The 21,267-nt window shown below is 39.7% G+C and overlaps 1 protein-coding gene across 1 annotated transcript in view; it reads right to left on the bottom strand.

Moving 5' to 3' along the window:
* TEKT3 (tektin 3) overlaps nt 1-9,081 on the bottom strand; it is a 45,395-nt gene extending 36,314 nt beyond the window's left edge. Inside the window, exons 1-2 of the mRNA XM_028534461.2 lie at nt 8,955-9,081; nt 254-861 (exon numbers count right to left, since the gene is read on the bottom strand). Of these exons, the coding sequence (XP_028390262.1) occupies nt 254-832 (579 nt within the window). The 5' untranslated portion in view covers nt 833-861; nt 8,955-9,081. The remainder of the gene's footprint in view (nt 1-253; nt 862-8,954) is intronic.
* Nucleotides 9,082-21,267: the final 12,186 nt, after the last annotated feature.

Raw genomic sequence — 21,267 nt, 5'->3', positions numbered from 1 at the left:
ATCTTCCCATCTCTTAAATATATTGTGTGTCCTAAGGTGTCTCTTTAATTAGTCTCCTTTGCTTTGCATTCAGAATTCTTTCTGTTTAAATGGTTGTTCTGGACAATATGTAAAAATGGTAATCATCTTACCATTCCTGCTACCAGCTACAGGTGAAATAAAACACAATTCAACGAAAAAATAAGCTCAGAAATTCAACCAGTGAGTTATAACCATAAAATGCAGAGTCATTAACATAACGTCTTATACTTACCTGAAGAGGGGCTTCCGTCTCCATCAAAGCCCTCTCCAATTTTTTCTTAACATCAGTTAGTTCATTTGTCTCTCCAATCATTGCATCCAACTCATGAATGATTTCAGATTTCCAAAATCCTATGTCATTGACTCGTTCTCCCAAATTTTGGGTGGAGTCTGCCTGGGTTTTTCTCGTTTGTTGATACTTGTCTTGAATCAGGCGAGAGGTATCTACCCTTAGTCTTTCTGAATTATGTCGGGAAGTGTTTGATTCCTGGTAGTTAGTTAAATTGGACCTGTACCAATCATCAGGGGTATACCTTGTGAAGAGAGTTGTTCTGTTGGAAACAAAGGGGAGCATGGTGCTCTCGGATACCTTCTGAGAATTGGTGCAGTAGGGGCCCAAGCTTGGCAAGTTGGAGGCTGCTTTGTAGTATGTGCTTGGTCTCCAAGGAAGGCTCAAGCTGTGGGTCAAATTGTAGTGGGGGAAGCGGTCCCTATAGCTTGATGTCATGGTACTGATGGCTGGTAGAAAGTTGGTTGGTGTTGGTCTAGGGTGGGCATAAGTTGCTGTTAAAGTAGAACCCAAAGACTCCATGATGCTCAAGCACTACTTGTAAATCTCTCCTGTTTAAAAGGGAAAGAAGGTAAAAATAGATAGTCACATAACTAAATCTTTGGTGAAAATTTAAAATCAAAGGCCACATGACTTAGTACTAGTAGCAGTGCTCCCTAATACATATATTCCAAATTTTTTTCATCTCTGCGTCTCCTGATGTATTAAAAATCATATTTTTAGATTGGCTATTTGAAATTTTAAAATATTTTTAACTTATAAGAAGTAATAATATCTTACAACAAATTTAAATTAAGAACCTGAACTACGCATTTTAACATATAGGGGTTCAAATCTTGGCTCTGGTATTTACTAGCTACGTGACATTGTACAAATTACTTAATCTCTCTGTGCCTCAGTCTCCTCATCTCTGAATTGGGAATAATAGTACTTACTTCTTTGAATTGTTATGAGCAATGTTAGCATCAAGGGTTTGCTTGGCAGCTCCCCCCTTAACCAAGTCTTCCTAAATAAACACACAACCTGGGTAAAAATGGTGTGGTTGGTAGGCAAACAGTGTTCAAGGCAAGAACCTAGCTGTCCTGTCAGACAACTTGCCACCTGTTAGCACTTCCAGTATAAACATTCTAGGGCAGCCTCAGGGGTATGAGGATTGAGTAAAACAAGTTTAAGTATGTGGAATGCTAGGCACAGTTCTGGGCACATTGTAAATGTTCAATAGTTGTCAGCTTTTAAAATTACCAATACAGAGGAGTATATAAAGTAAAAAATAAATATCCATTTTCCTCCAAAAACTGAACTCAGAAGTAGGCACTGAATAGTTCACTAATAGTTGTTTCTCTCCAGGTTTTTCCTATTCATGACAACATATTTATTATTTTAAATCCTAAATAAATATACCATTTCTACATATGCAGAGATTTTTAATACAAAAATAAATTATCTTAACCATTGTTAAGTATTACTCTAGAATATACACTTTGAAAATACATATGTTAGAACATACAGATCCACTTCATCTTTTTTTTACCAGTTGAAAGTATTTTATTGTCTGAAAATCTGGGTCATTATTAGTCCAGAAAGGCAAGGTTACCATACATTGTGGCATACTTTTCAGCATCTAAACATCATTTGGTTCGGGAGTTAATGTCTATAGACCCACTTACTGAAAAGGAAAAATAAAATTATATCCAATTCCATAGCCCACTCAGAATAAAAATCATTCAGTTATTTAAATAGCTATGTATTGAAGCCTTTGGTATCGAAACCACAAAATAATCTATTCATAAAATTGTGGTCAAACAAAACCCCTTTGGACCACACTAGATGAAACGGCTGCCACTGCCAGTGGGGTATACCACGCAACCTGACCTCCCTGACTTTTTTGTTCTTCCTTCCCTTCACCCCCAAGCACCCATCCAGGCCATGCTCAGAATGTGATGGTGAACAAGAACCTTTACTAACCACTTGTCCTTCTTCACTTGAGTTTGAAACTTAAACACTGCCTTTTTAAAAGTTAAATTCAAAGTAATCTGAGACCTTAGGGTCCTCATAGTAAACATTAGGCTACTCTTAGTTCCAACCCCTTCCCCAAGAAATAATCCAGTCAGTTTTCTTTCAGCAAGAAGCTTCACATGGTGTTGGACCACTCTTACTTGGCTCTTAATTGTTTACAGTAAAGGATCTAAAAGCTAATGTCTCATTTTGATCCTTCAACCAAGGATTTCTGAGTGTAGAATTACCGTGTGTTTACCCAATGCCCACTATGTTGAAATCTTGAGGGACCTCTGTTTCTCAAATACTGAACCACGGTCACCTACTCCACAGGGTGACCTGTGTTGACACAGGTTCAGAAGCCATAGGAGACATATGAGTTGAGAAAATCAACATAGTTTAGAAAAGTATCCAGTGATATTTCTTTTAATTAGAGGTGGGATATAATTCAGACTCTGGACTCTGAAGCATAAAGCTCAGTTGTTTAAAGGTCACAGCTGTAGAGCTCCTTATGCAGGGCAGTAAGTTGCACATGACAGACAACGTTCCACAGCCACACAGAAGTTGTAGGTTCAGTCAGCCTTCTCATATGTTGTTCAGGAAGATTGAATAAAAGACAACAGCATGGCAATGTCTTGTGTTTTTGTTCATTACTGATCAAAAATATTGAGAGTGTCATGGCTTTAAAAAATACTCAAAAGCTCAAAATAGACTCTGCCTCCAATCAGGACAGAGAAATAAAAACTAGACCTGGCCTCCTCCATCTAAAGAACTAAACAGAATATATGAAATTGTTTTTAGATGTTGGACAAAAACCATCACAGGACTCTGATCCCTGAGAAAAGAGAAACAAATAAGGTGAGCCCTTAGATGGGAAAAACAGGTGAAAACTGAACAGAGCCCTTCAGCATTTGTGAGTTGAGGAGATCAGAATTTGGGGCACTGAAATGGCTTGAAGTTGTGAAGCAGGATTCTGGAATAAAACAAGCTATGCAGAAAAAGAGCTCCATAACCTATGCAGGGGTCTGCTTGAGTCTTTGTTGAGTAGTAGGCTGCCCACACATCAAGGGGCATTCCACAGACCTTGGAAAAGAATGATGGCAGGATTGTGAGTGGAACAATTTCTAGAACTCATAGAGAGTGGAGACATCCTGAACTTGTCCATTCTCCATTTTGAACTTGTACCAGTCGGTGTGGAGAGTCAGTGGTAATCACCTGGAGCAGTCCGTGGAGAGTCTGGAGAGGCCACACATTAGAGATGGGACTGAACAAGTTCTAGAATGCCAGTATTGAAAACTCACTTGAGAAAAGCTTAGAAAGAGACCTCAAGGAGATGAGATTACCCCACAAGTAATTAAACTATCTGACAACATCAAGACACTCAAATATATAACATCATGATGCTCAGCATCTGATCAAAAACTTATAGACATGCCAAGAAGCAGACATTTCTCCATAATCAGGAGAAAAATCAGTTAATAGAAACAAGCCTGTGAATAGCAAAGATGTGATGGCAAACTAGGTACAAAACAAGAATATAATAGAGACATTGAAGACTATAAAGAGGCAAATGGAATTTACCAATAAAATATGTGATATATACTTGCATAATTTCACTAGGTGGGATTAACAGCATATTAGACATGGGAGAAGTAAAGATTAGTGAGCTGTAATCTAACCAAGCCAAGACAGACTTCTTTTAACTAAGAAAATAAGATAAAAAGAGCCTCAGTAATCTATGGTACAATATCAAATGGTTTAACATCATGTCCTTGGAGTGTCATAAAAAGAAGGGAGGAAAACAAAACTTTTTGAAGTGGCTGCATATTTTCCAAATTTAATTAAAACTAGAAATCCCTAGGTCTAAGAAGCTCCATGCATTTCAAAAAGATAAATACACACCCGTATATGCATGCACACATGTACTACTACCACCACTACCATCACCTCAGGACTCATAATCAAATTGCTAAAAATCCACAATAAAGATAAAAACTTTAAATCAGAGTTAAAAGACACAGTAGCTACAAAGGGACAAAGATAAGAATTAGTGCAGAATTCTTGTCAGAAACTATGCAAGCCAGAAGACAAAGGATATCTTTAAAGGATGGAAGGAAGTATAAGCCTAGATGAAGGTGAAATAATTTTTTTTCACAAATACAAAGAGAGAATTCACCAGCAGCTGAACTGCTCTGAAAGAATTGTTAAAGGAAATTCTTCAGGCAAAAATGAAAATTATACCAGGTGGAAACTTGGATCTAAACAAAGAAATGAAGTGTCAGAAATGGTAAGTATGTATTCGAATATAATTTTTTTAACTTTTAAATTTCTTTAAAAGATGGTTGTTTAAAGTGAAAATAATAAAAATTTATTGTGGAATTTATTTCAAAAATAGAAGTAAATGACATGGTAATAATGCATGAATGCTGGTAGGGCCAAAGTGGAATATATTGTTATAAGAGTTTTATTTTATAACTAAAATGAAATAATGTAATTTAATATATACTGCAATAAGTTAAAAATGCATGTCATAAACTTTAGAGCAGTAGTTCTCAAGATGTGATGCAGGAATTCACGGGCTCGTCTCAAACCTCCTCAGGTGACAAAGTGAAAATACTGAGATATAATTTGCCACTTTCACTCTCATTCTCTCACAGATTTACAATAGAATTTTCCAGAAGTGACATGATATATCACAACAGACTGGGTGCAGAACCCAGCTACTAAGATAGAAACCAAAGGGCTTTGCCAAAGACAGTGTCACTCTTCTCACTAATTTTTTTTTGTTTCAGAAAACAGATTTTTAAATAAAAATGTTATTTATATTACTATACAATGAGTTTTATGGTCTTTTTAAACATTAATATTTAAATTTTAAATATAATAAACATCAAGAGGTGTAATTTATTTAAATGAAAGATCTTTGAAGCCTTTTGAGTATAAAGGAGTTCTAAGACCAAAAAGTGTTTTAATCGCTGACCTTGAACAAACTCAAATAAATAAATAAATCAGAGTTCAAGCTAATAAGCTAATAGTGGAGGGGGGGGAATGGAAGCCTTACAAAAGACATATGATTAATCCTATAGAAGACACAAAAATCAAACAAAGAGAAAACAAGTAGCAAGATGATAGACACAAACCCAATCATACTGATAATGACATTTACAATAAATGGCTGTTATTAACAATCAAATTCAAAGGCACAGATTCTTAATTTTAAAAAGCAATATTGAGCTATATGGTATATAGAGAAAAATAAAATTTTAAGTAGAAAACACAGACAACTTAAAAACAAAAGTATGGGAAAACATATGCTACGTAAATGCTAATAAAAAGAATACTGGAGTGGCTATATTACTATCAAACTGATCAAATTTTAGAACAAGAAATATTATCAAGAGAAAGAGAGGAATAGGATAAAGGGGTTAAGCAAGGAGATATAAGAAAATTATCTTAAATGTCTATGTAGCCATTAACAGAATTTTAAACACACAAAGTGAAACAAGCAGAAGTAAAATAAAAAATAGACAAATCCAAAGTTACAGGTGGATGTTTCAACACTCATCTGTCAGTAATTGATAGAACAAATGGAGAAGTAGTTAATACATAGGATATTTGAACACTACAAATTAACTGGACCTAATAATATACCTCTATAGAACACCCCACCCAAAACATCAGATTATGCAATATTTCCAACTGCACAAAAAACATTCACTAAGGTAGACTATATTCTGAAGCATAAAACAAGTCTAAATAGACTTAAAATTCTAAAATCATGCAGACTATATTTTCTGACTATATCAGAATTAAATTACAAATCAGTAATGGGAAGATGTTTGGAAAATTCTCAAGTAGCAGGAAATTAAACAGTACACTTCTAAATATCCTCTGGGCCAGTGAAGAAATCACATAGGAAATTGGAAAATATTTTGAACTTAATTGAGAATGAAAACACAGTATTTCAAAATTGTGAAATGCAGCTAAAATAGTGTTGAGAGGCAAGTTTATAGCTTTAAATGCTTCTATTAGAAAAAAAGATGAGCTAAAATCAATAATCTACTCTTTCATCTTACTGACTAGGAAACAAAGAAAGCAAAGCAAACCTAAAATAGAAGAAAGGAAATAATAAAGAGAAAGATCAATTAAAAGTAGAAAACGGGCAAATAGGGGGAAAAAAGCAATGAAATCCTAACAGTAAAATTGATAAACCTCTTGCTAGGTTGATCAAGATAAAAAGAGAGGACAAATTACTAATATCAGGAATAAAAAGGAAACTATTACTATAGACCCAGCAAACATTAGAAAGTTAATGAAGCAATATTACCAACAATATTATGCCAAGAAATTTGACAACATAGATGAAACAGACATGTTTCTTTCAAGATGTAAGTAACCAACACTGTCTAAAGAAGAGACAGATAACCTGAAAAGCTTCAGAGTAGTTAAATAAATTGAATCTAGGGGTTCATTGATGAACTCTACCAAACTTTTAAGGAAGAAATAACACCTCAGTTTGGTGCTTCGCCTTTTCCAATGTTTAAATTATTCTGTAAATTCTAACTCAGTCACTTACAAAGAGAGTACATGTGATACATACTAAGATCATTAACTGTTATTATAAATATCTAATATTTGCAAGTAAATGAAACAAATTTTTTTGAAAAATAAATGAAAACAATTGTGGAAAAGTCCATCCCCTAAATCATGTCATTGGTTTTTTTTTATTATACTTTTAGTCATGACCAAAAAGTACTGTAAGAAATGAGACACGTGCTGCGAAGTCAAATACAGTGTTTGACTGTGTTCATTTAATGTGAGGTCAATAATCATTCACATACTAGAAAAATGCTATAATAGTCTCATAAATATTAACATGATAAAAAGATCAGCAATCACACAGAGATTTTAAGTACTAGAAAACTTCACTTACAATCCAATAGGTAGCCTCAAGTTGGATGAACATTTTATTAGAAAATTTAGAATCATAAACATTTTAAGGTATAAAAATCTATAGATCATTTTCTGCAGAAGACATGGCAAGTGGAGATGGTTTCCATGACTTGTTCCACTCCCTACCTTAGATAAGTAACAAGCATAGGCTTGAAATAATCACATACAACCCCCATTCCTTTGATCATATTTATTTAATGCAGCTTCAAACTGGAACAGAAATAAAACATTGCCCCAATATATTAATAAACACAAGAATTAGAAGAAATTTTATCCAACTTCAATGTTTAAGTAATTTATCTTTATTAATATACCTCGTATTAAATAAGGATGCAGAAAAAAGTTGAATAATCTTTTTTTTTCCAAAATAAGAAAGTTTGATAAGAAACTCTCTTCACTGATGGCAGAAATATAAATTACTACCCATTAGGGAGCTACATGGCAGTATCTAGTGAAGGTGAAATAGCACAGTACCTGTGATTCAGTAATTCAACATTCTGATATCTTTAGGTAGTTTCTCTACCTAAAGAAACTTCAGTATGTATACAATCAGAACTTACAAGAATATGTTTCTAATATGTTTTTAAAGGAAACAGGCTGAAAAAGCCATCGACAGGAGTCTGCATGCATAATTTGTGAAAAATTCATACAAAATTTTTCAGTTAAAATGAATGACCCAGAGCATGTATAGCACATCACTATGTAAACCTTAAAAATAACACCATATATTGGGTTTTGAATAAATTCATAAGGAACAATAGTATAAAATGTGCAGAGAATAAGTAAACACTGATTTCAGGTGGGGAAGGAGAGGGGGGCAGGATTCCCAAGGGTACATAGGAGGCCTCTTCTGTGCTTGTAACGGTTTTGAGGTTGTTGTTTTAAATGAGGCACAGGTACATGGATGCTTGAACACTCTGCTGTATGAAATATTTCACTTTAAGTCAGGAAAAAAAGAATTTTTTATCAGACACCTCAAAACACTTTGCTTATTAATAAAACTATTAGCTTGCTTTTTTCACAATGACCAAAAGAGTAATGTTACCCATTTAGAAAATATTTATTTATCCAGAACACCGTAAGCATCTAGGGAAAAAAAAAAGGAAAAAATAAAAACATTAAAAGGCGGGGGCGGGGCAGGGGGTGCTGGTCTAAACTGTCAAAATGCAAGTGAGAGCTTCACAGCCAGAGGTCAACAGAAATAGCCAGGGGCGGTGAGAACGCCCGCCTTGACCTGAGTCTCCGGAACGTGGTCTGAACCTGCCTTCCCCTTGGCTGCACTTGGAAGGCCTGGCTAACGAAGCAGGAAGAACAAGGAACAGTGTTTGGGGACACAAACACCACAGTGGAAAAGCTCAGCACTGCTAATAGATGTAAGAAATTTTACGCATTAGCAGAAGATCCAGGGTTCGGATGCCCCTTTTCCTGGTATCGCATTTAGGGAGAACTTTTTAATCCTTCAAAAACCTCAGAAACATAAATTCCAAAGGCATGGGGTGAAGACCTCTATAGGGTTGTCTATGGGCTTATATGGTTTTTATTTGGGGTGGGTAGTGGAAATAGAGAAGTGAAGGTGGGGGTAGGAATTCCAAGGTTTCCACGACCTCCCCGGAATTCTGAGGTCAGACGTCAGAGCCTTGATGGGGAAGGGGTCTCTGTCGGGTCTTTCAGGCGAGGAGCCAGCGAGCCCACTCACCTGTCAGAGGGTGCAGGGCGGAGGGCGAGGAAGGGACGGTGAGCCAGGAAGGTCGCGGACCCACCACCTAATGCCCTCAGACGCTAGACCCGATGGGTCCAGCCCTGGCACCGCCTTGCTGTGATGTCAAAGCCCGGGAACCAGTCACTGGCTGCCCCTGTCCGTTTGCCCGGCGCCGATTGGCGGGTGGGTGGAAGGGCTGGTGATGGAAGCTGGAGGAACAGGTTACCATGGACGCCGTTGTGCTTAGTAACCACGGCTCCGGGAAACACCTGCCTGATCCAGGAGGTTACAGTGGTGAAAGACAACCCTACTGACAGACCGCGGAGATTCCTCCCCCAACTTCTCTCTGGCACCTGATTCAGAGCTTGTCTGGCTACGCAAAGCTTGGTGACCCACTCTAACGTGCAGGATGCTGACAAGACCCCACATTTACTCTTGTCTTCTGTCTGGCAGATCTCCCGTGATGGGATTATCTGGTGATCTTTCCCTAGCACTCTTTCAACCTCGCACTTTTCTCAGTGGCTCCATTAGTTCTGGGATGTTTCTGTTCATCTCTGTATCCACAGTAATGTGGCCTAGTAACCTGCCACAAAAGAGGTGCTCAATCAACATTTGTTGAAAGAAAGAATGAATGTGTCATGATTAGTGACATGAGATCATTAAGAGTATGGAAGTGAAGAAGAAATAAAGCAGATTTTGCCTGTTTTATAGTGTTGCCTAAGGAACACACTACTTGAGGCTACCTTTACTCTCTTTCTTATATGCCCATTTTCATCCCCTACATCCCCAAACTTCCTCTCCAGTCTCCCTGGGACTTCCCATCACTCTTCATCAAGGATGCTATCAGCTCTTCCCAGCTACACTTCCTCATAGAAACCAAGTGTGGCCCTATCCATCTTTGCCCCTTAACTCCTGCCCCCCGTTTCTATTCCCATGGCTGACTCATGCCCACAGACTTCTTCCTCCATGCCACCTCCCAGACTACAAGTTGTGCTACCAGTTTAGCATATGCTGTGCAAGTCAGTGGCATTCTGTCCAAGCCTTGATGTACTCAGCTTTGTACATCTCCCTAACTCACATAGGTCTTCTTTCCTAAAACTCCCATTTCACCTCTAGATGCAGAAGACTCCTGGTGAGTGGAAAACATAGCCTCCAATTTTATGAAGCCGAGTCATCACCCATGGCTGTGTTTCCCACTCCATACCTTGCTGCCCCACAGCTCTTCTCTGACTCAGGTCCTCATCCTTAGAAAAAGATTTTCTCATTAATGCTCAGTCACCCCAGTGTATCCTGCAACCTAGATATCTGAAATATATCCTTCACTCTCCAGCATCTTCTCTTCCTCCCAAGGAGATTCCCTTCCACCTTCCAACATACCTCAACCATCGCTGTTACTGAATGAAGCCACCAGGCTTTCCTGCTTCTTCAAGTAACAGACCTACAGCTCCCTTCCTTTTCTTGTCAAATCCCTATATAAGTGATCTATGCCAATGGCTTCTACATGGATTCTTCCCTAACCTCATGACTACACCCATGCCCAAGGGCCAAGGAGTCAAGTTCCATGTGTAATTGTTGGCTCCCCTGTCTATATCGCTGATCTGGTGCTCCAGCCTGATGTGATACATTCGGCACAGGACAGGCTATCACCTGGAGGTATCACCACCATCCTCTACTATGACTGTACCAGATTATACGCAATTTGGGCTGGAGGCACATCTAATCTATCCACATGATGCCCCATAATGTTTAGCATGATCTCCTTATGGGAAGCAGGGAAACCAATGTTGAAAGCAAAATACTGAAGCCCTGTTGTCCCTCTGCTTCCCCATTCCCATCTGTGAAAAAAATCACAGGATAGAAACCTTTCATTCATGCATTTGTGCATTGTAAGTGCCTGATACAATGATCCAGGCACTGGGGAGAAGGAAACAAGTAACACACTGTCCTTGCCCTAAAGGGGTTACAAGTTAGGAAAGGTAGAAAAGTGGGTGTACCCATGAGTGAGGTGAGCTCCTGTGAGTACATGGTGAACATTGTTCAGGGCATAGTAACCACACCATGGAGCCAACTCTGCTTTGCTCTAGGGAAACTGGAAACTGATGGGAAAGGGCATTCCAGGTGGCAGCAGAAGCAAAAGCCCAAAGACAGGGCAGCTGGAAAGGCAGACTGGCCCCTTTGCTGCTATCTGACCTAGTCATGCTCATCTTGCTTCCCTGGGCATATGGTCCATGCCATTCTCCACACTTCCTGTGCCCTTTCCCCTCCTCAACACCTGCCCCAAAGCTGGCCCCCTCACCTTCCCAGAAGATCTCTGACTACCCAATTCTCCCCTGCCTTATTTTCATCCATCAGTTATACCGAATGGCCTAAGTTTGGCTTTAGGTTCTTGGGTGCAGTCTTGGCTTTCCAGCTTCACGGTACATTCCCTGACAGCAGAGAGCGTGTCTCAGTCTTCTCAGGAGTGTTCTACTGCAGTGACCATGGTGTGGAGCCTGCCCTCCTGCTGGGATTCTCCTTTTCCATAAATAATACCAGCAGAGCTCAAACAGAAACTTAGGAGTCCTCATTAATGCTCCTTTTCCCTCATCCACACTTCCAACCCATCACCAACTCCTGCCAACTCTATCTCCAAAAAGATAATGTAGATACATCCATTTCTCTCACACCCCAATGTCATTATCCTACTTGAAGTCACCACACCTCTTGCCTGAATTATAGGAATAACCCTCTAGCTGGGGTTCTAGTTTCTAATTTTGTTCCACTATAGCAGCCAAAGCAATCTTTTTAAAATGTAAGATGATGTCACAGCTTTGTATTGCATTTATCATAAAACACTTACTTCTGAATATGGCCAGTGTCCTGGATGACTGCATCCTTCCTACTGTCTCACACCAGCCCCCCTGCACCTCCCCACCTCTCCCCACTGCCTCGCCCCTGGTCTCAGACCATACCTCTCTCTTCCTCACTCATTGTGTGTGAGCCACACCAGCCTTTCTTTTGGTCTTTTAATGCTTCATGCTGTTTTCCATCTCAGGGTCTTTGCATATGCTTTCCCCTCTTCCTGGACCACTTTTCCCCTCAAATGTCCCCGCCTAAGAAGCAGTCACCCAGACTCAGTTAGGTCACCCTGATGTACTCCCCCAGCTCCTTTCCTTCATGGCATTTATCACATTTTCTAGTCATTTATTTATTTGTATGATTATTTCATTAATATCTGAGTTTCCTTAGAATATAATTGGCAGGAAGGAAGGAGCCAGGTCTCCTTTCCTCACCACTGAATACTCAGCAGTCAGTCTGGTGGCTGGCACTGGAAAGAAAGTATCCACGCCTCTAACAACCTCAGTGCGGGGGAGCATCACCTTCACAACCAAGCTCTCAGTTTTGCTAAAGGATTGAAAATCAGACTGTTTCCAATTCCAAAATGTGGTGTGAATGGTGAGAAACCCCTGGCACTTACATGTCTACTCCAATGTTCACAGAACCCAGTTCTGACAGTAGCTCCAGATACCCTTATTCCTGCCCTGGCTACATGTGTGGTCTTCTACCATTTGCTGCAGCAAAAACAAAAGTGGGAGCCACGGCTTTGGTGACAGAACAAGAAGATCCACCAAACTGCCACAGAAGAGAGAGGCTATCTGCATATACTCAAAGGCAAACAGTTCAGAGATACCCTGACTACACTATTATCCTGCTTATAAACCTTTGCTGGTTCCTCAGAGTTTATAAACAAAGTCTAAACCCCTTAGGTTGGCATCCAAGGACCTCTATGCCCCAGCCTGGCTTTCAACCATGCCCCCCTCTATGATCTCAAGTTTGGGGAATACATAACCTTTGCCCCAGCCTCCCAGCCTCTGAGTGGGCCCCAAGAAGATCCTGTGATTCTTCTGCATCCATGATTTGCTCGACCCTTCTCTCTACCCAAAGTTCTCCTCCTCCCATCTTTGTCCGTACAAATGCTGCACATTCTTTCATGTCAAGGACAAATACTGCCTCCAAAACATTACTTATCTTGCTCATCAAAACTCATTTCTCCTTCCCTGTGTTCATTTGTATTGCATGTATTGCATGATCTGTTTGATGCTATATTTATTTACTAATGTTTTAACATTACTCCATGGACTAAAACTCCTTGTATGAGCACACACATGCCCCCCACTATTGCATGGCAATAATATAAATCATAGTTAATATTTAATGAACCCTCAATGTGTGCTATATATCATATATTATGGTAGGATACATACATCACCTAATTTAGCCTCCTAATAGCAGTATGGGACAGATTATTATTATTATTTCTGGGATGTAGGTCCTTGTCTTTCATAACTTGGAATATTTCTTTCCAGCCCCTTCTTGCCTGTAAAGTCTCTTTTGAGAAATCAGCTGACAGTCTGATGGGAACTCCTTTGTAGGTTACTGTCCCCTTATCTCTTGCTGCTTCTAGGATTCTCTCCTTCGTTTTTACCTTGGCTAATGTAATTGTGATGTGCCTTGGTGTGTTTCTTCTTGGGTCCAACTTCTTTGGGGCTCTCTGAGCTTCCTGGATTTCCTGGAAGTCTATTTCCTTTTCCAGAACGGGGAAGTTCTCCTTTATTATTTGTTCAAATATGTACTCAATCTGTTGCTTTTCCTCTTCCCTTTCTGGTACCCCTATAATTCGGATGTTGGAACATTTAAAGATATCCTGGAGGTTCCTAAGCTTCTCCTTGTTTTTTTTGAATTCTTATTTCTTCATTCTTTCCTGCTTAGATGGTTTTTCTTCCTTCTGGTCCACTCTATTATTTTGAGTCCCAGTTTCCTTCCCTTCACTATTGGTTTTCCATGCATCTTCCTTCATCTCTTTTATAGTAACCTGCATTTTTTCATGTAACTTGCACCCAAAATCAACCAATTCTGTGAGCTTCCTGATCACCAGTGTTTTGAACTGTGCATCTGATAGATTGGCTATCTCTTGGTCGCTCAAAAGGATGAGTCCTGGGGGATTGAGCTGTTCTTCTGTTAGAGACAAGTCTTTCTCTCTCTCTCTCTCTCTCTCTCTCTCTCTCTTTCTGGTCTGGTCGCTCTGAGGCTTGGAGCCTTAGGTGTTCCTCAGGGCTGGGCACCCCAGTTGCTAGATCGTGACATTGTATGTGGGGGCGGGGGCAGGAGGGAACAATGGTGGTAGTTCTGCTCTCCTGGGGCATCAGTAAGTCAGTAAGCCCCCTGGGATCCCCCAGTGCTCTGCCCTGGTTCATAATGCCACCTCACTGGGTCCGCCAGCCACTGCCTGCATACTCAAGGTCCACTGCTGCGCTGCAATCTTGCATGTCCCGGAAGGCTTACTTGCTTGGTTGCCTTATGCGCCCAGTTCTCCCCAATCTCCAAGTGCAGCGACCGGAGCCCACTCCTCCTCTCTGCCCCACCTACCAGTCTGGATGAACGGGTCTACTTCAACTTCCTGGCTGTCCGACTCCCATTCAGATAAATTCTATCAGTTCTGGGTGTTATTCTGCCTCTAAATTGTTGTTGTTCTAATCTTGGTTGTGTGTGGAGGTACAGTGCATCCACCTATGCCTCCATCTTGCCAGAAGTCACTCAGATTATTATTATTTCTAGATGAGGTGAAATAGGTTTAGAGAGAGGGGAGATTGCCTGCCCAAAGCCACACAGACAGCAAGGGGAAAAGCTGCATTTGGAAGTCAGGTCTGTCTGGTTGTAATTCCCATGCTTTTCACCTCTACATCATAAACAAATAAAAGTGAAATAAGTAGTAAGTCAGAAACACACTACCAACTATGAAGAAGTAGCTGAGAGTGACTATGCCTTGCCAGGCACCACCCTTGCACCCTGAACTTCTTTGACTCATCACCACTCCGGTGACAAAGGCACTTCTGCCCCATTACATGTCAGTGTGTGCTGACAGTCTGTCAAGTTATTTTGTCTGAGTCTGATGACAGCAAATTGAGCTGGCACTGGGGGAGAAGTCCCCTGTTGGGAGCTTCACAGTCAACTTTCATAGGAATAATACCTTTGGTAAGGCAGTCTAAGTAATTTAGACATCCTCTAGAAGGGAGGGTGAGCAGCCCACAGAGCAAGGTGCAATGGCTGGTCCAAGAAAGCTTAACACAACCTCCTCAAGGTCCTAGGGTTGGCATCCTTAAACAAGATGTTTGTTTTCAGCACAGAGTCCAATAGCACCACAAGAATAAGGGCTTAGGTGGCCAACAGCAGCTCACAGCTACTTTATGAAATTCTTTCAGGGTCTGCCATATGATAAAAGGATGAATGGCAGCACAGGAGATGAGCGGGGAGCTTGTCAAATGAGTATAGGTGGGAAAGGAAGAAGATAGCCTGGCTGCAGCTGGCAGAGCAGCCCTTGGAGGCTGATGGAGTCAAAGACATCCTGTCCTCAGCCCCTCAGCACAGGGAGAAGAAGATTCTCACTGCTTTGGGTGCCTATTTCTCCCAGTGTGTTTCCTGGACTAGTAAAGAGGCTAATCAATCAATCAATCAATCATCACTTTATAATCAAATAAATAGGTGAATTTCTGGCACAAAGTCAAATGGATTTCTTTAACACAAGAATTCTTAGAGTCTTTAATGTGCCAGTTTGTTTTTTCCCACAGGATTCAACCCCAGTTTTTAAAACTCAGTACCCTTGTTGATATCTCCATGGAACACAGTTTGGAAAACCCTGGGTTAGAATAAAATGTGTCCTAAAAATATGTGTCAGTGAGAGAAAGAAAAAATTATATCTATATCCAGCTAATTGCAGACATTCTCCAAAGTCACATAGAAACCAATGATTTATTTGTGTGGTCAAAAAACATTCTACCTCTAGTAATTTGATGATGGTTCCCCTTCTAAGTAGCCTGTGTTGGAATGTGGTGGGGGTGGGGGTGGGGGATGATTGTGTGTTAGAGGGTGGATCATGGAAACCTAAAGGAAGAAGCAAAAAAGGAGAGAGAAAGGGAGTGAAAGCAGGAGTGATTAGGAATGAAAGTAGAAAATATTGTCTTTTTAACCAACCAACTATCATCTGCTTATTTCTTCTAAATTCTTTTAATTCTATCATTGCTTTTTTATGACTATTTATTCAAGGAAATTGGAAATGTTGCATTGTCAAAGGTTAGAAAAGTAATAGATATTTTTGTAGCCTAAATTTTGGAATAATTTTGGAATAATGATAAAGAATATATTTCAAGAAACAGATTTGAAGCATTTTATTCCAATTTGCACCACCCATATCAATAATATTATTTTTGATGAGTGCTGTGTTAGACGTTAGTACTTTTGGAAAAAGCAGTGTTTCCAAAACTATAGAATATAACATTAATATTTGCAGAAAAGTACTTTGTGGAGGGCTAATTGGGAAACTTAGCTGAGTGTGTGAGCATTAACTGAGAATCTTATCATTTACAGCAGTAAGGCAATAGCTGTCACTGTTATGTTTCACTTGTGCTACTAAGCTATTCATTGGGGTATGTATCACTATAAGCTTTTTAAATTGCTTTTATGGCATGAAATTGCAGGGCACACCTTGCACAAACTCTCATCACTTCAAAGAGTACCTCTAGAGAGCCAAAGTACACAGACTCAGCCAAGTGTAGCTACTGTCTTCTAGCTCCCTTGTTTGACAGGTGAGAAACTGTGATTCTAGAGGCTGAAAAATATGCCCAAGTTTGCATTTTGCTTGTGGCCTCCTGATTGAGTGGGAAAGGATGAGCTTCCACAGTGTGCTCACTCTCTCTCTCTCTCTGTCCCCCACCCCTCTCTCTCATTCATAAGAACCATTATCTTATTGTCAGAGCTTTCCAGATATTGTTTCTCCCATCAGACTATGAGTTCTACAAGGGCAGGGACAATATTCTTCCAGCCTTAGTCACAGGTACCACTTCTGAAGTACTGGCTCTATGCCAGCTTCATACACATCATCTATGACTTCCACAGTAATCCCACAGAGTTAACAATATGATCTTCCCCTTTATATGTATTGACAGTTTGAATAACTTGACCAAGGTACATTAGTCAGGAGGTTAGAGAGTTGGAGTCCAACCTAGGTCTGTCCAACTCCAAAGCCACAGTCTTTCCCCTCTATCAATAGCTCTTCATCCTGCCTGTACATTCTCCTTTTTATCTTACCTCCTACCACCAAGCTTGGTATACAGTGGACTCCTAGTACATATTTGTTCAAATGAACAAAAGAATGAATGAATGAATGAATGTGCTTGGAGAAAGAAGGGCCAGCTTCCCTTCCTGGCACTTACTGGTGATGTGATATTGCATAAGTCCCCAAATCATCCCAGGTTAGTTGGGTCTCTGCATAAAATAGGGATAATAATGCTTCACTGGACTGCAGGGAAGAGAATTAATTAGATGTTTTATTGAACTCCTTCCTAGAAAAATAGATAGAAATTTGCATGCTCACTTATGAGCGGTTCTAGAAATGCTGAGTTTTTAGTCCGTATAAATAGAATGGCCACTGCTTCTAAAGGTGTTGACAGTGGGACTGTTTCTCTTTCTCCCCAAAAGAAATAAAACTCAAGGGAAAAACTCCAGAGTGGAGTTATCAGGTGAAGAGCATTATGGGGTAATTAATTGACCACCTTCCCAGCAGCTGAGATTGGTTAAGTCTCCTCTCAAGTTTAGTCATAAAGTTCCTGGTATTTATTGACAGTTCAATGTCATCAAACAATCATCACAAGAAAAACAAAATGACTCATATTAAGCACTGTAAAAAGAGCCTGACACTCTAAAGGACAAGACAAACAAGGGCACAGACAAAATACTTATGGGGGAAATTGGTTTAATGTTTATAACAGTCATAAAATGGTAAATGTTGGGCTATTGATAGTATCAAGTTATGGATTATACTTCATAGTATGCCTAAAAAATAGGAATATATCGAAGCTATTTAAAAGATCTGACATTTTAGGATCCGAGGCCATTTTGTGATATTCTTGCTAAGATTCTGCAGACTGCATTATTAAGGAAATATGAATGGTATGAGCAGAAAAAGTCTTTCAGGGGTGTCTAACCTGCAGCCCAGGATGACTATGAGTGTGGCCCAAAACAAAATCATAAATTTACTTAAAACTTTTTATTTGCTCATCAGTTTTTGCTAGTGTTTATGTATTTAATGTGTGGTCCAAGGCAACTAACTCTTCTTTCAGTGTGGGCCAGAGATGCCAAAAGGTTGGACACCCCCGGATGGTATGAGAAAATTAATGTAGCTCTTAAAAGTGATGTGAGTTTGTGGAAGTAAAGATAGATTTGAATATACATAGATATACTCTATTTTTATAAGCTACTTAAAATGACAGTGGTTTAATAAGAAATTGAATTTATTTTTGTTGACATGGCTGAAAACAGTTTCTCTCTTCTTTATAAACTGGAAATAGCCAGAGTCTGGCTGGTATTAACTTCAGTCTGCTTTGGGGTGGCCTTTAATTCTCATGAGCTTCACTTGGCCATTTCCAAAGATGCCACACTGCAGACAAAGGTCCTAGATAACTGACTGAGTCATTTAGATGCAGACCTGAAGTTTCCAAGCTGATTGTGTTTGTCAGCACAGTATAGAAAAGACTCTTCAACTTAGGGTGTTTACCAACACCCTAAGCACAGCATATGCTGTGCTCCTCATCCTCACCTCTCTCCTGCACTCCCTGGCCACAGCTGACTGGACCACAGCAGGGCACCTAACTCAATAGCAGCCCACCTACAGGCTGGCCAGCAGGCTGAGGTGACCTGGCCCCAAAGCCAACCTAGGCAGATCCTCTTTGGGGAAGTTTGACCTTGAATCATACAGAGAGTAACTGAGTCATGAGGTTTGATGCTACAAAACTCTAGGTGAGATTCATAGACTTGGACTGCCAGGGAGCAACAAGATAACCCTGTCATTGGAGTCCTATCACACCCTCAATGATTTCCCACTATGTAAACATTTTTCCATGTCCATGAAATTTCTCATTTCTACATGTCTCCTTCCTGCAATCCTCACTATTCAAGATAATTGATTATCTCTGTTTCTCAAAGAGCCTGAAACACAGGTTAGGAACCACCTGGTCAGCAGACTCAAATTTCTGGTTGCTCGTTGCTAAATACTTAAGGAAAGATTCCTGAAAATTATCAAGGAGGCCATAATGATTAGACTAGAAACAACATGAAACCAAATTCATATTTAAATAAGTTGAATAATGAAGATGGAAAGAAATTTGTTTGAGATGCTAAAAAGCTGGAAGGAAGCAGACTAGTGCTCTTGCTAGAGATAGAAAAAGCAGCTGAATCTTCTTTCCTTCACAGCCCCTTCCCCAATTTGCAGAAGCCAAGGTGAGGCTTTCAAACTGGGGAGGAGACTGATAGTAGAAAGAAAGAGTGAAAAGGCTATAAGCCAGGGGTATTTAAACCATGAACATTGAGTCTTTTAAGTCTGAATCCCTTTTGTTCAAGAAAGCACTTTAGTTCTAGTAATGAAAGGATAGGACTGGAATGGAAACTGAGGCATGTTGTCTGGGGCTTGCTCCAGGCTCGCTCTATAAACCAGATTAAAGATGGGCTTTCTGACCCCACCCAGCTCACCAGGGCCCAAAAAGAACAGGAGCTCATGGCAGACATCTTTGTGCAGAAATGGAGATTGAAAGATCCTTGTGGTATCAGGCTTGGTGGGATGTGGAGATGAGACCTATCAACACTACAGCTCTCTATACTGAAATGGCAAGCCAAAATTTTACAGACACAACAAATACAAACAAATAGAATTCAGGTTTGCCTGGAATCAGCATCATCTTTCCCACTGGCAGCCTATACTTCTCTAGAATGCTAATAAAAATATTAAGTGCTCTTCATAAGCCAATAATTAGCTCATCAGAGTCACAATACAGGGACATCTTTGCTCTGCAGAAAGTTCCCAAGGGCAGAGCATGATGCATCAGAACTGTCCAGAGAACTTTTGAAATGCAGGTATCAGGGTCTTACCCCAAGGCGATTGGATTCAGTAAGTCTAGATTGGAGCCTAGGAATCCACACTACAAAGGTATTTACTTGGATTTGAGCAAAAACAAATCTTACAGTTTGTTTAGTTGCCCCTTACTTTAATCTTGGAGATTTTTAAAGGCAAAAAAAAAAAAGGCATTCTATATCCTGATTTCTTTTATTTAAGAAGAATATTCTAAAATAACCTATATTGTAAACAAGTTACCAAATTTTTGCTTGTGAGTGAAATTTTTAAAATAGTTACTTATATTCTGACTTTAATTAGGTTTAATTTTTAAGTATCCAGGAAAAGTTTAAATTTCCTTAAAATATTTCTGTTCTTCCACTGCCCTATGAAGCACACATTGTCTTTTGAAAGCGGTTTTAGGTAACTGAATTAAAGTTAGTTAAATCACAGCAAGAGAAATCCAGAAAGATCTTAATAGCACCCCCTGTCTACCCCTCCTTTATTAGATAAAAAAAAAATTGAAGCCCGAGGGTTTGATTCACTTGCCCAGTGTCATCCAAGTGACTTGGGAAACCTGTCATCAACATCCTTTGATGTCTCTCCTACACCTGTGAGGCCTAGTGTGAGTATCCCCATTAGAACATAATTTCTGACCTTGTTCTGCAGACAGCACTTCAGTCCACATGCAGGGTGGATAGTGGACATACTGTCTTTGAATTTGCCCCACCTAGGCAGTTCCATGTCCCCCCTGTTTGATGAAACCCTAGAGATACAGAAACCATTTATCATGGTCTTGCCTTCCCTAAGGAAGAGCCTTCAAGATTAAAAAAACAACAAATTTTATTATGCCTCAAGATACTCTAACATCTCCTCATTTACCAAAATCCCCAGAGCCTGCTTACATACACACACACAGAGCTACCTATTCATTCTCTGTATACACGCATACATACATACATATATGTATAAACATACACATACTTACACACACATATGCATATCCTTCCATATATATATCTATATGTGTGTATATATATATATATATGTACATCTATATATTCTCTACTTCCCTGGAAATTATTTATGTCTAAAGTGAGAGTCATAAACTCCATACTGTATGATTTCATCTTAACCCATTCATCATAACCTTTGGACTGTCATCCAGTCCAGAGAAGAAGACACAGTGAGTAATGTTATGACTTGTAGGCAATTTCGTGCCATCTTGCCACTCCCAAGACAAAAGGTATCACTCATGGCTGTCCACAAACACAGTGGCCTTTCACTTTCTTCCACCCTGTCATTCAAAGTCACCAGTGCTCCCAGAACTTTAAGTGTGTCATCACTGTGAATTAAAAAAGGGACATCTATTTCTTATCCCACAAAGGGATGCAG

Source organism: Phyllostomus discolor, chromosome 8 (assembly GCF_004126475.2).
Source record: "Phyllostomus discolor isolate MPI-MPIP mPhyDis1 chromosome 8, mPhyDis1.pri.v3, whole genome shotgun sequence".
Classification (NCBI taxonomy): Eukaryota; Metazoa; Chordata; class Mammalia; order Chiroptera; family Phyllostomidae; genus Phyllostomus; species Phyllostomus discolor.
The sequence above is the reverse complement of the archived record's forward strand: the minus strand, read 5'-3'. Positions and strand labels throughout refer to the sequence as shown.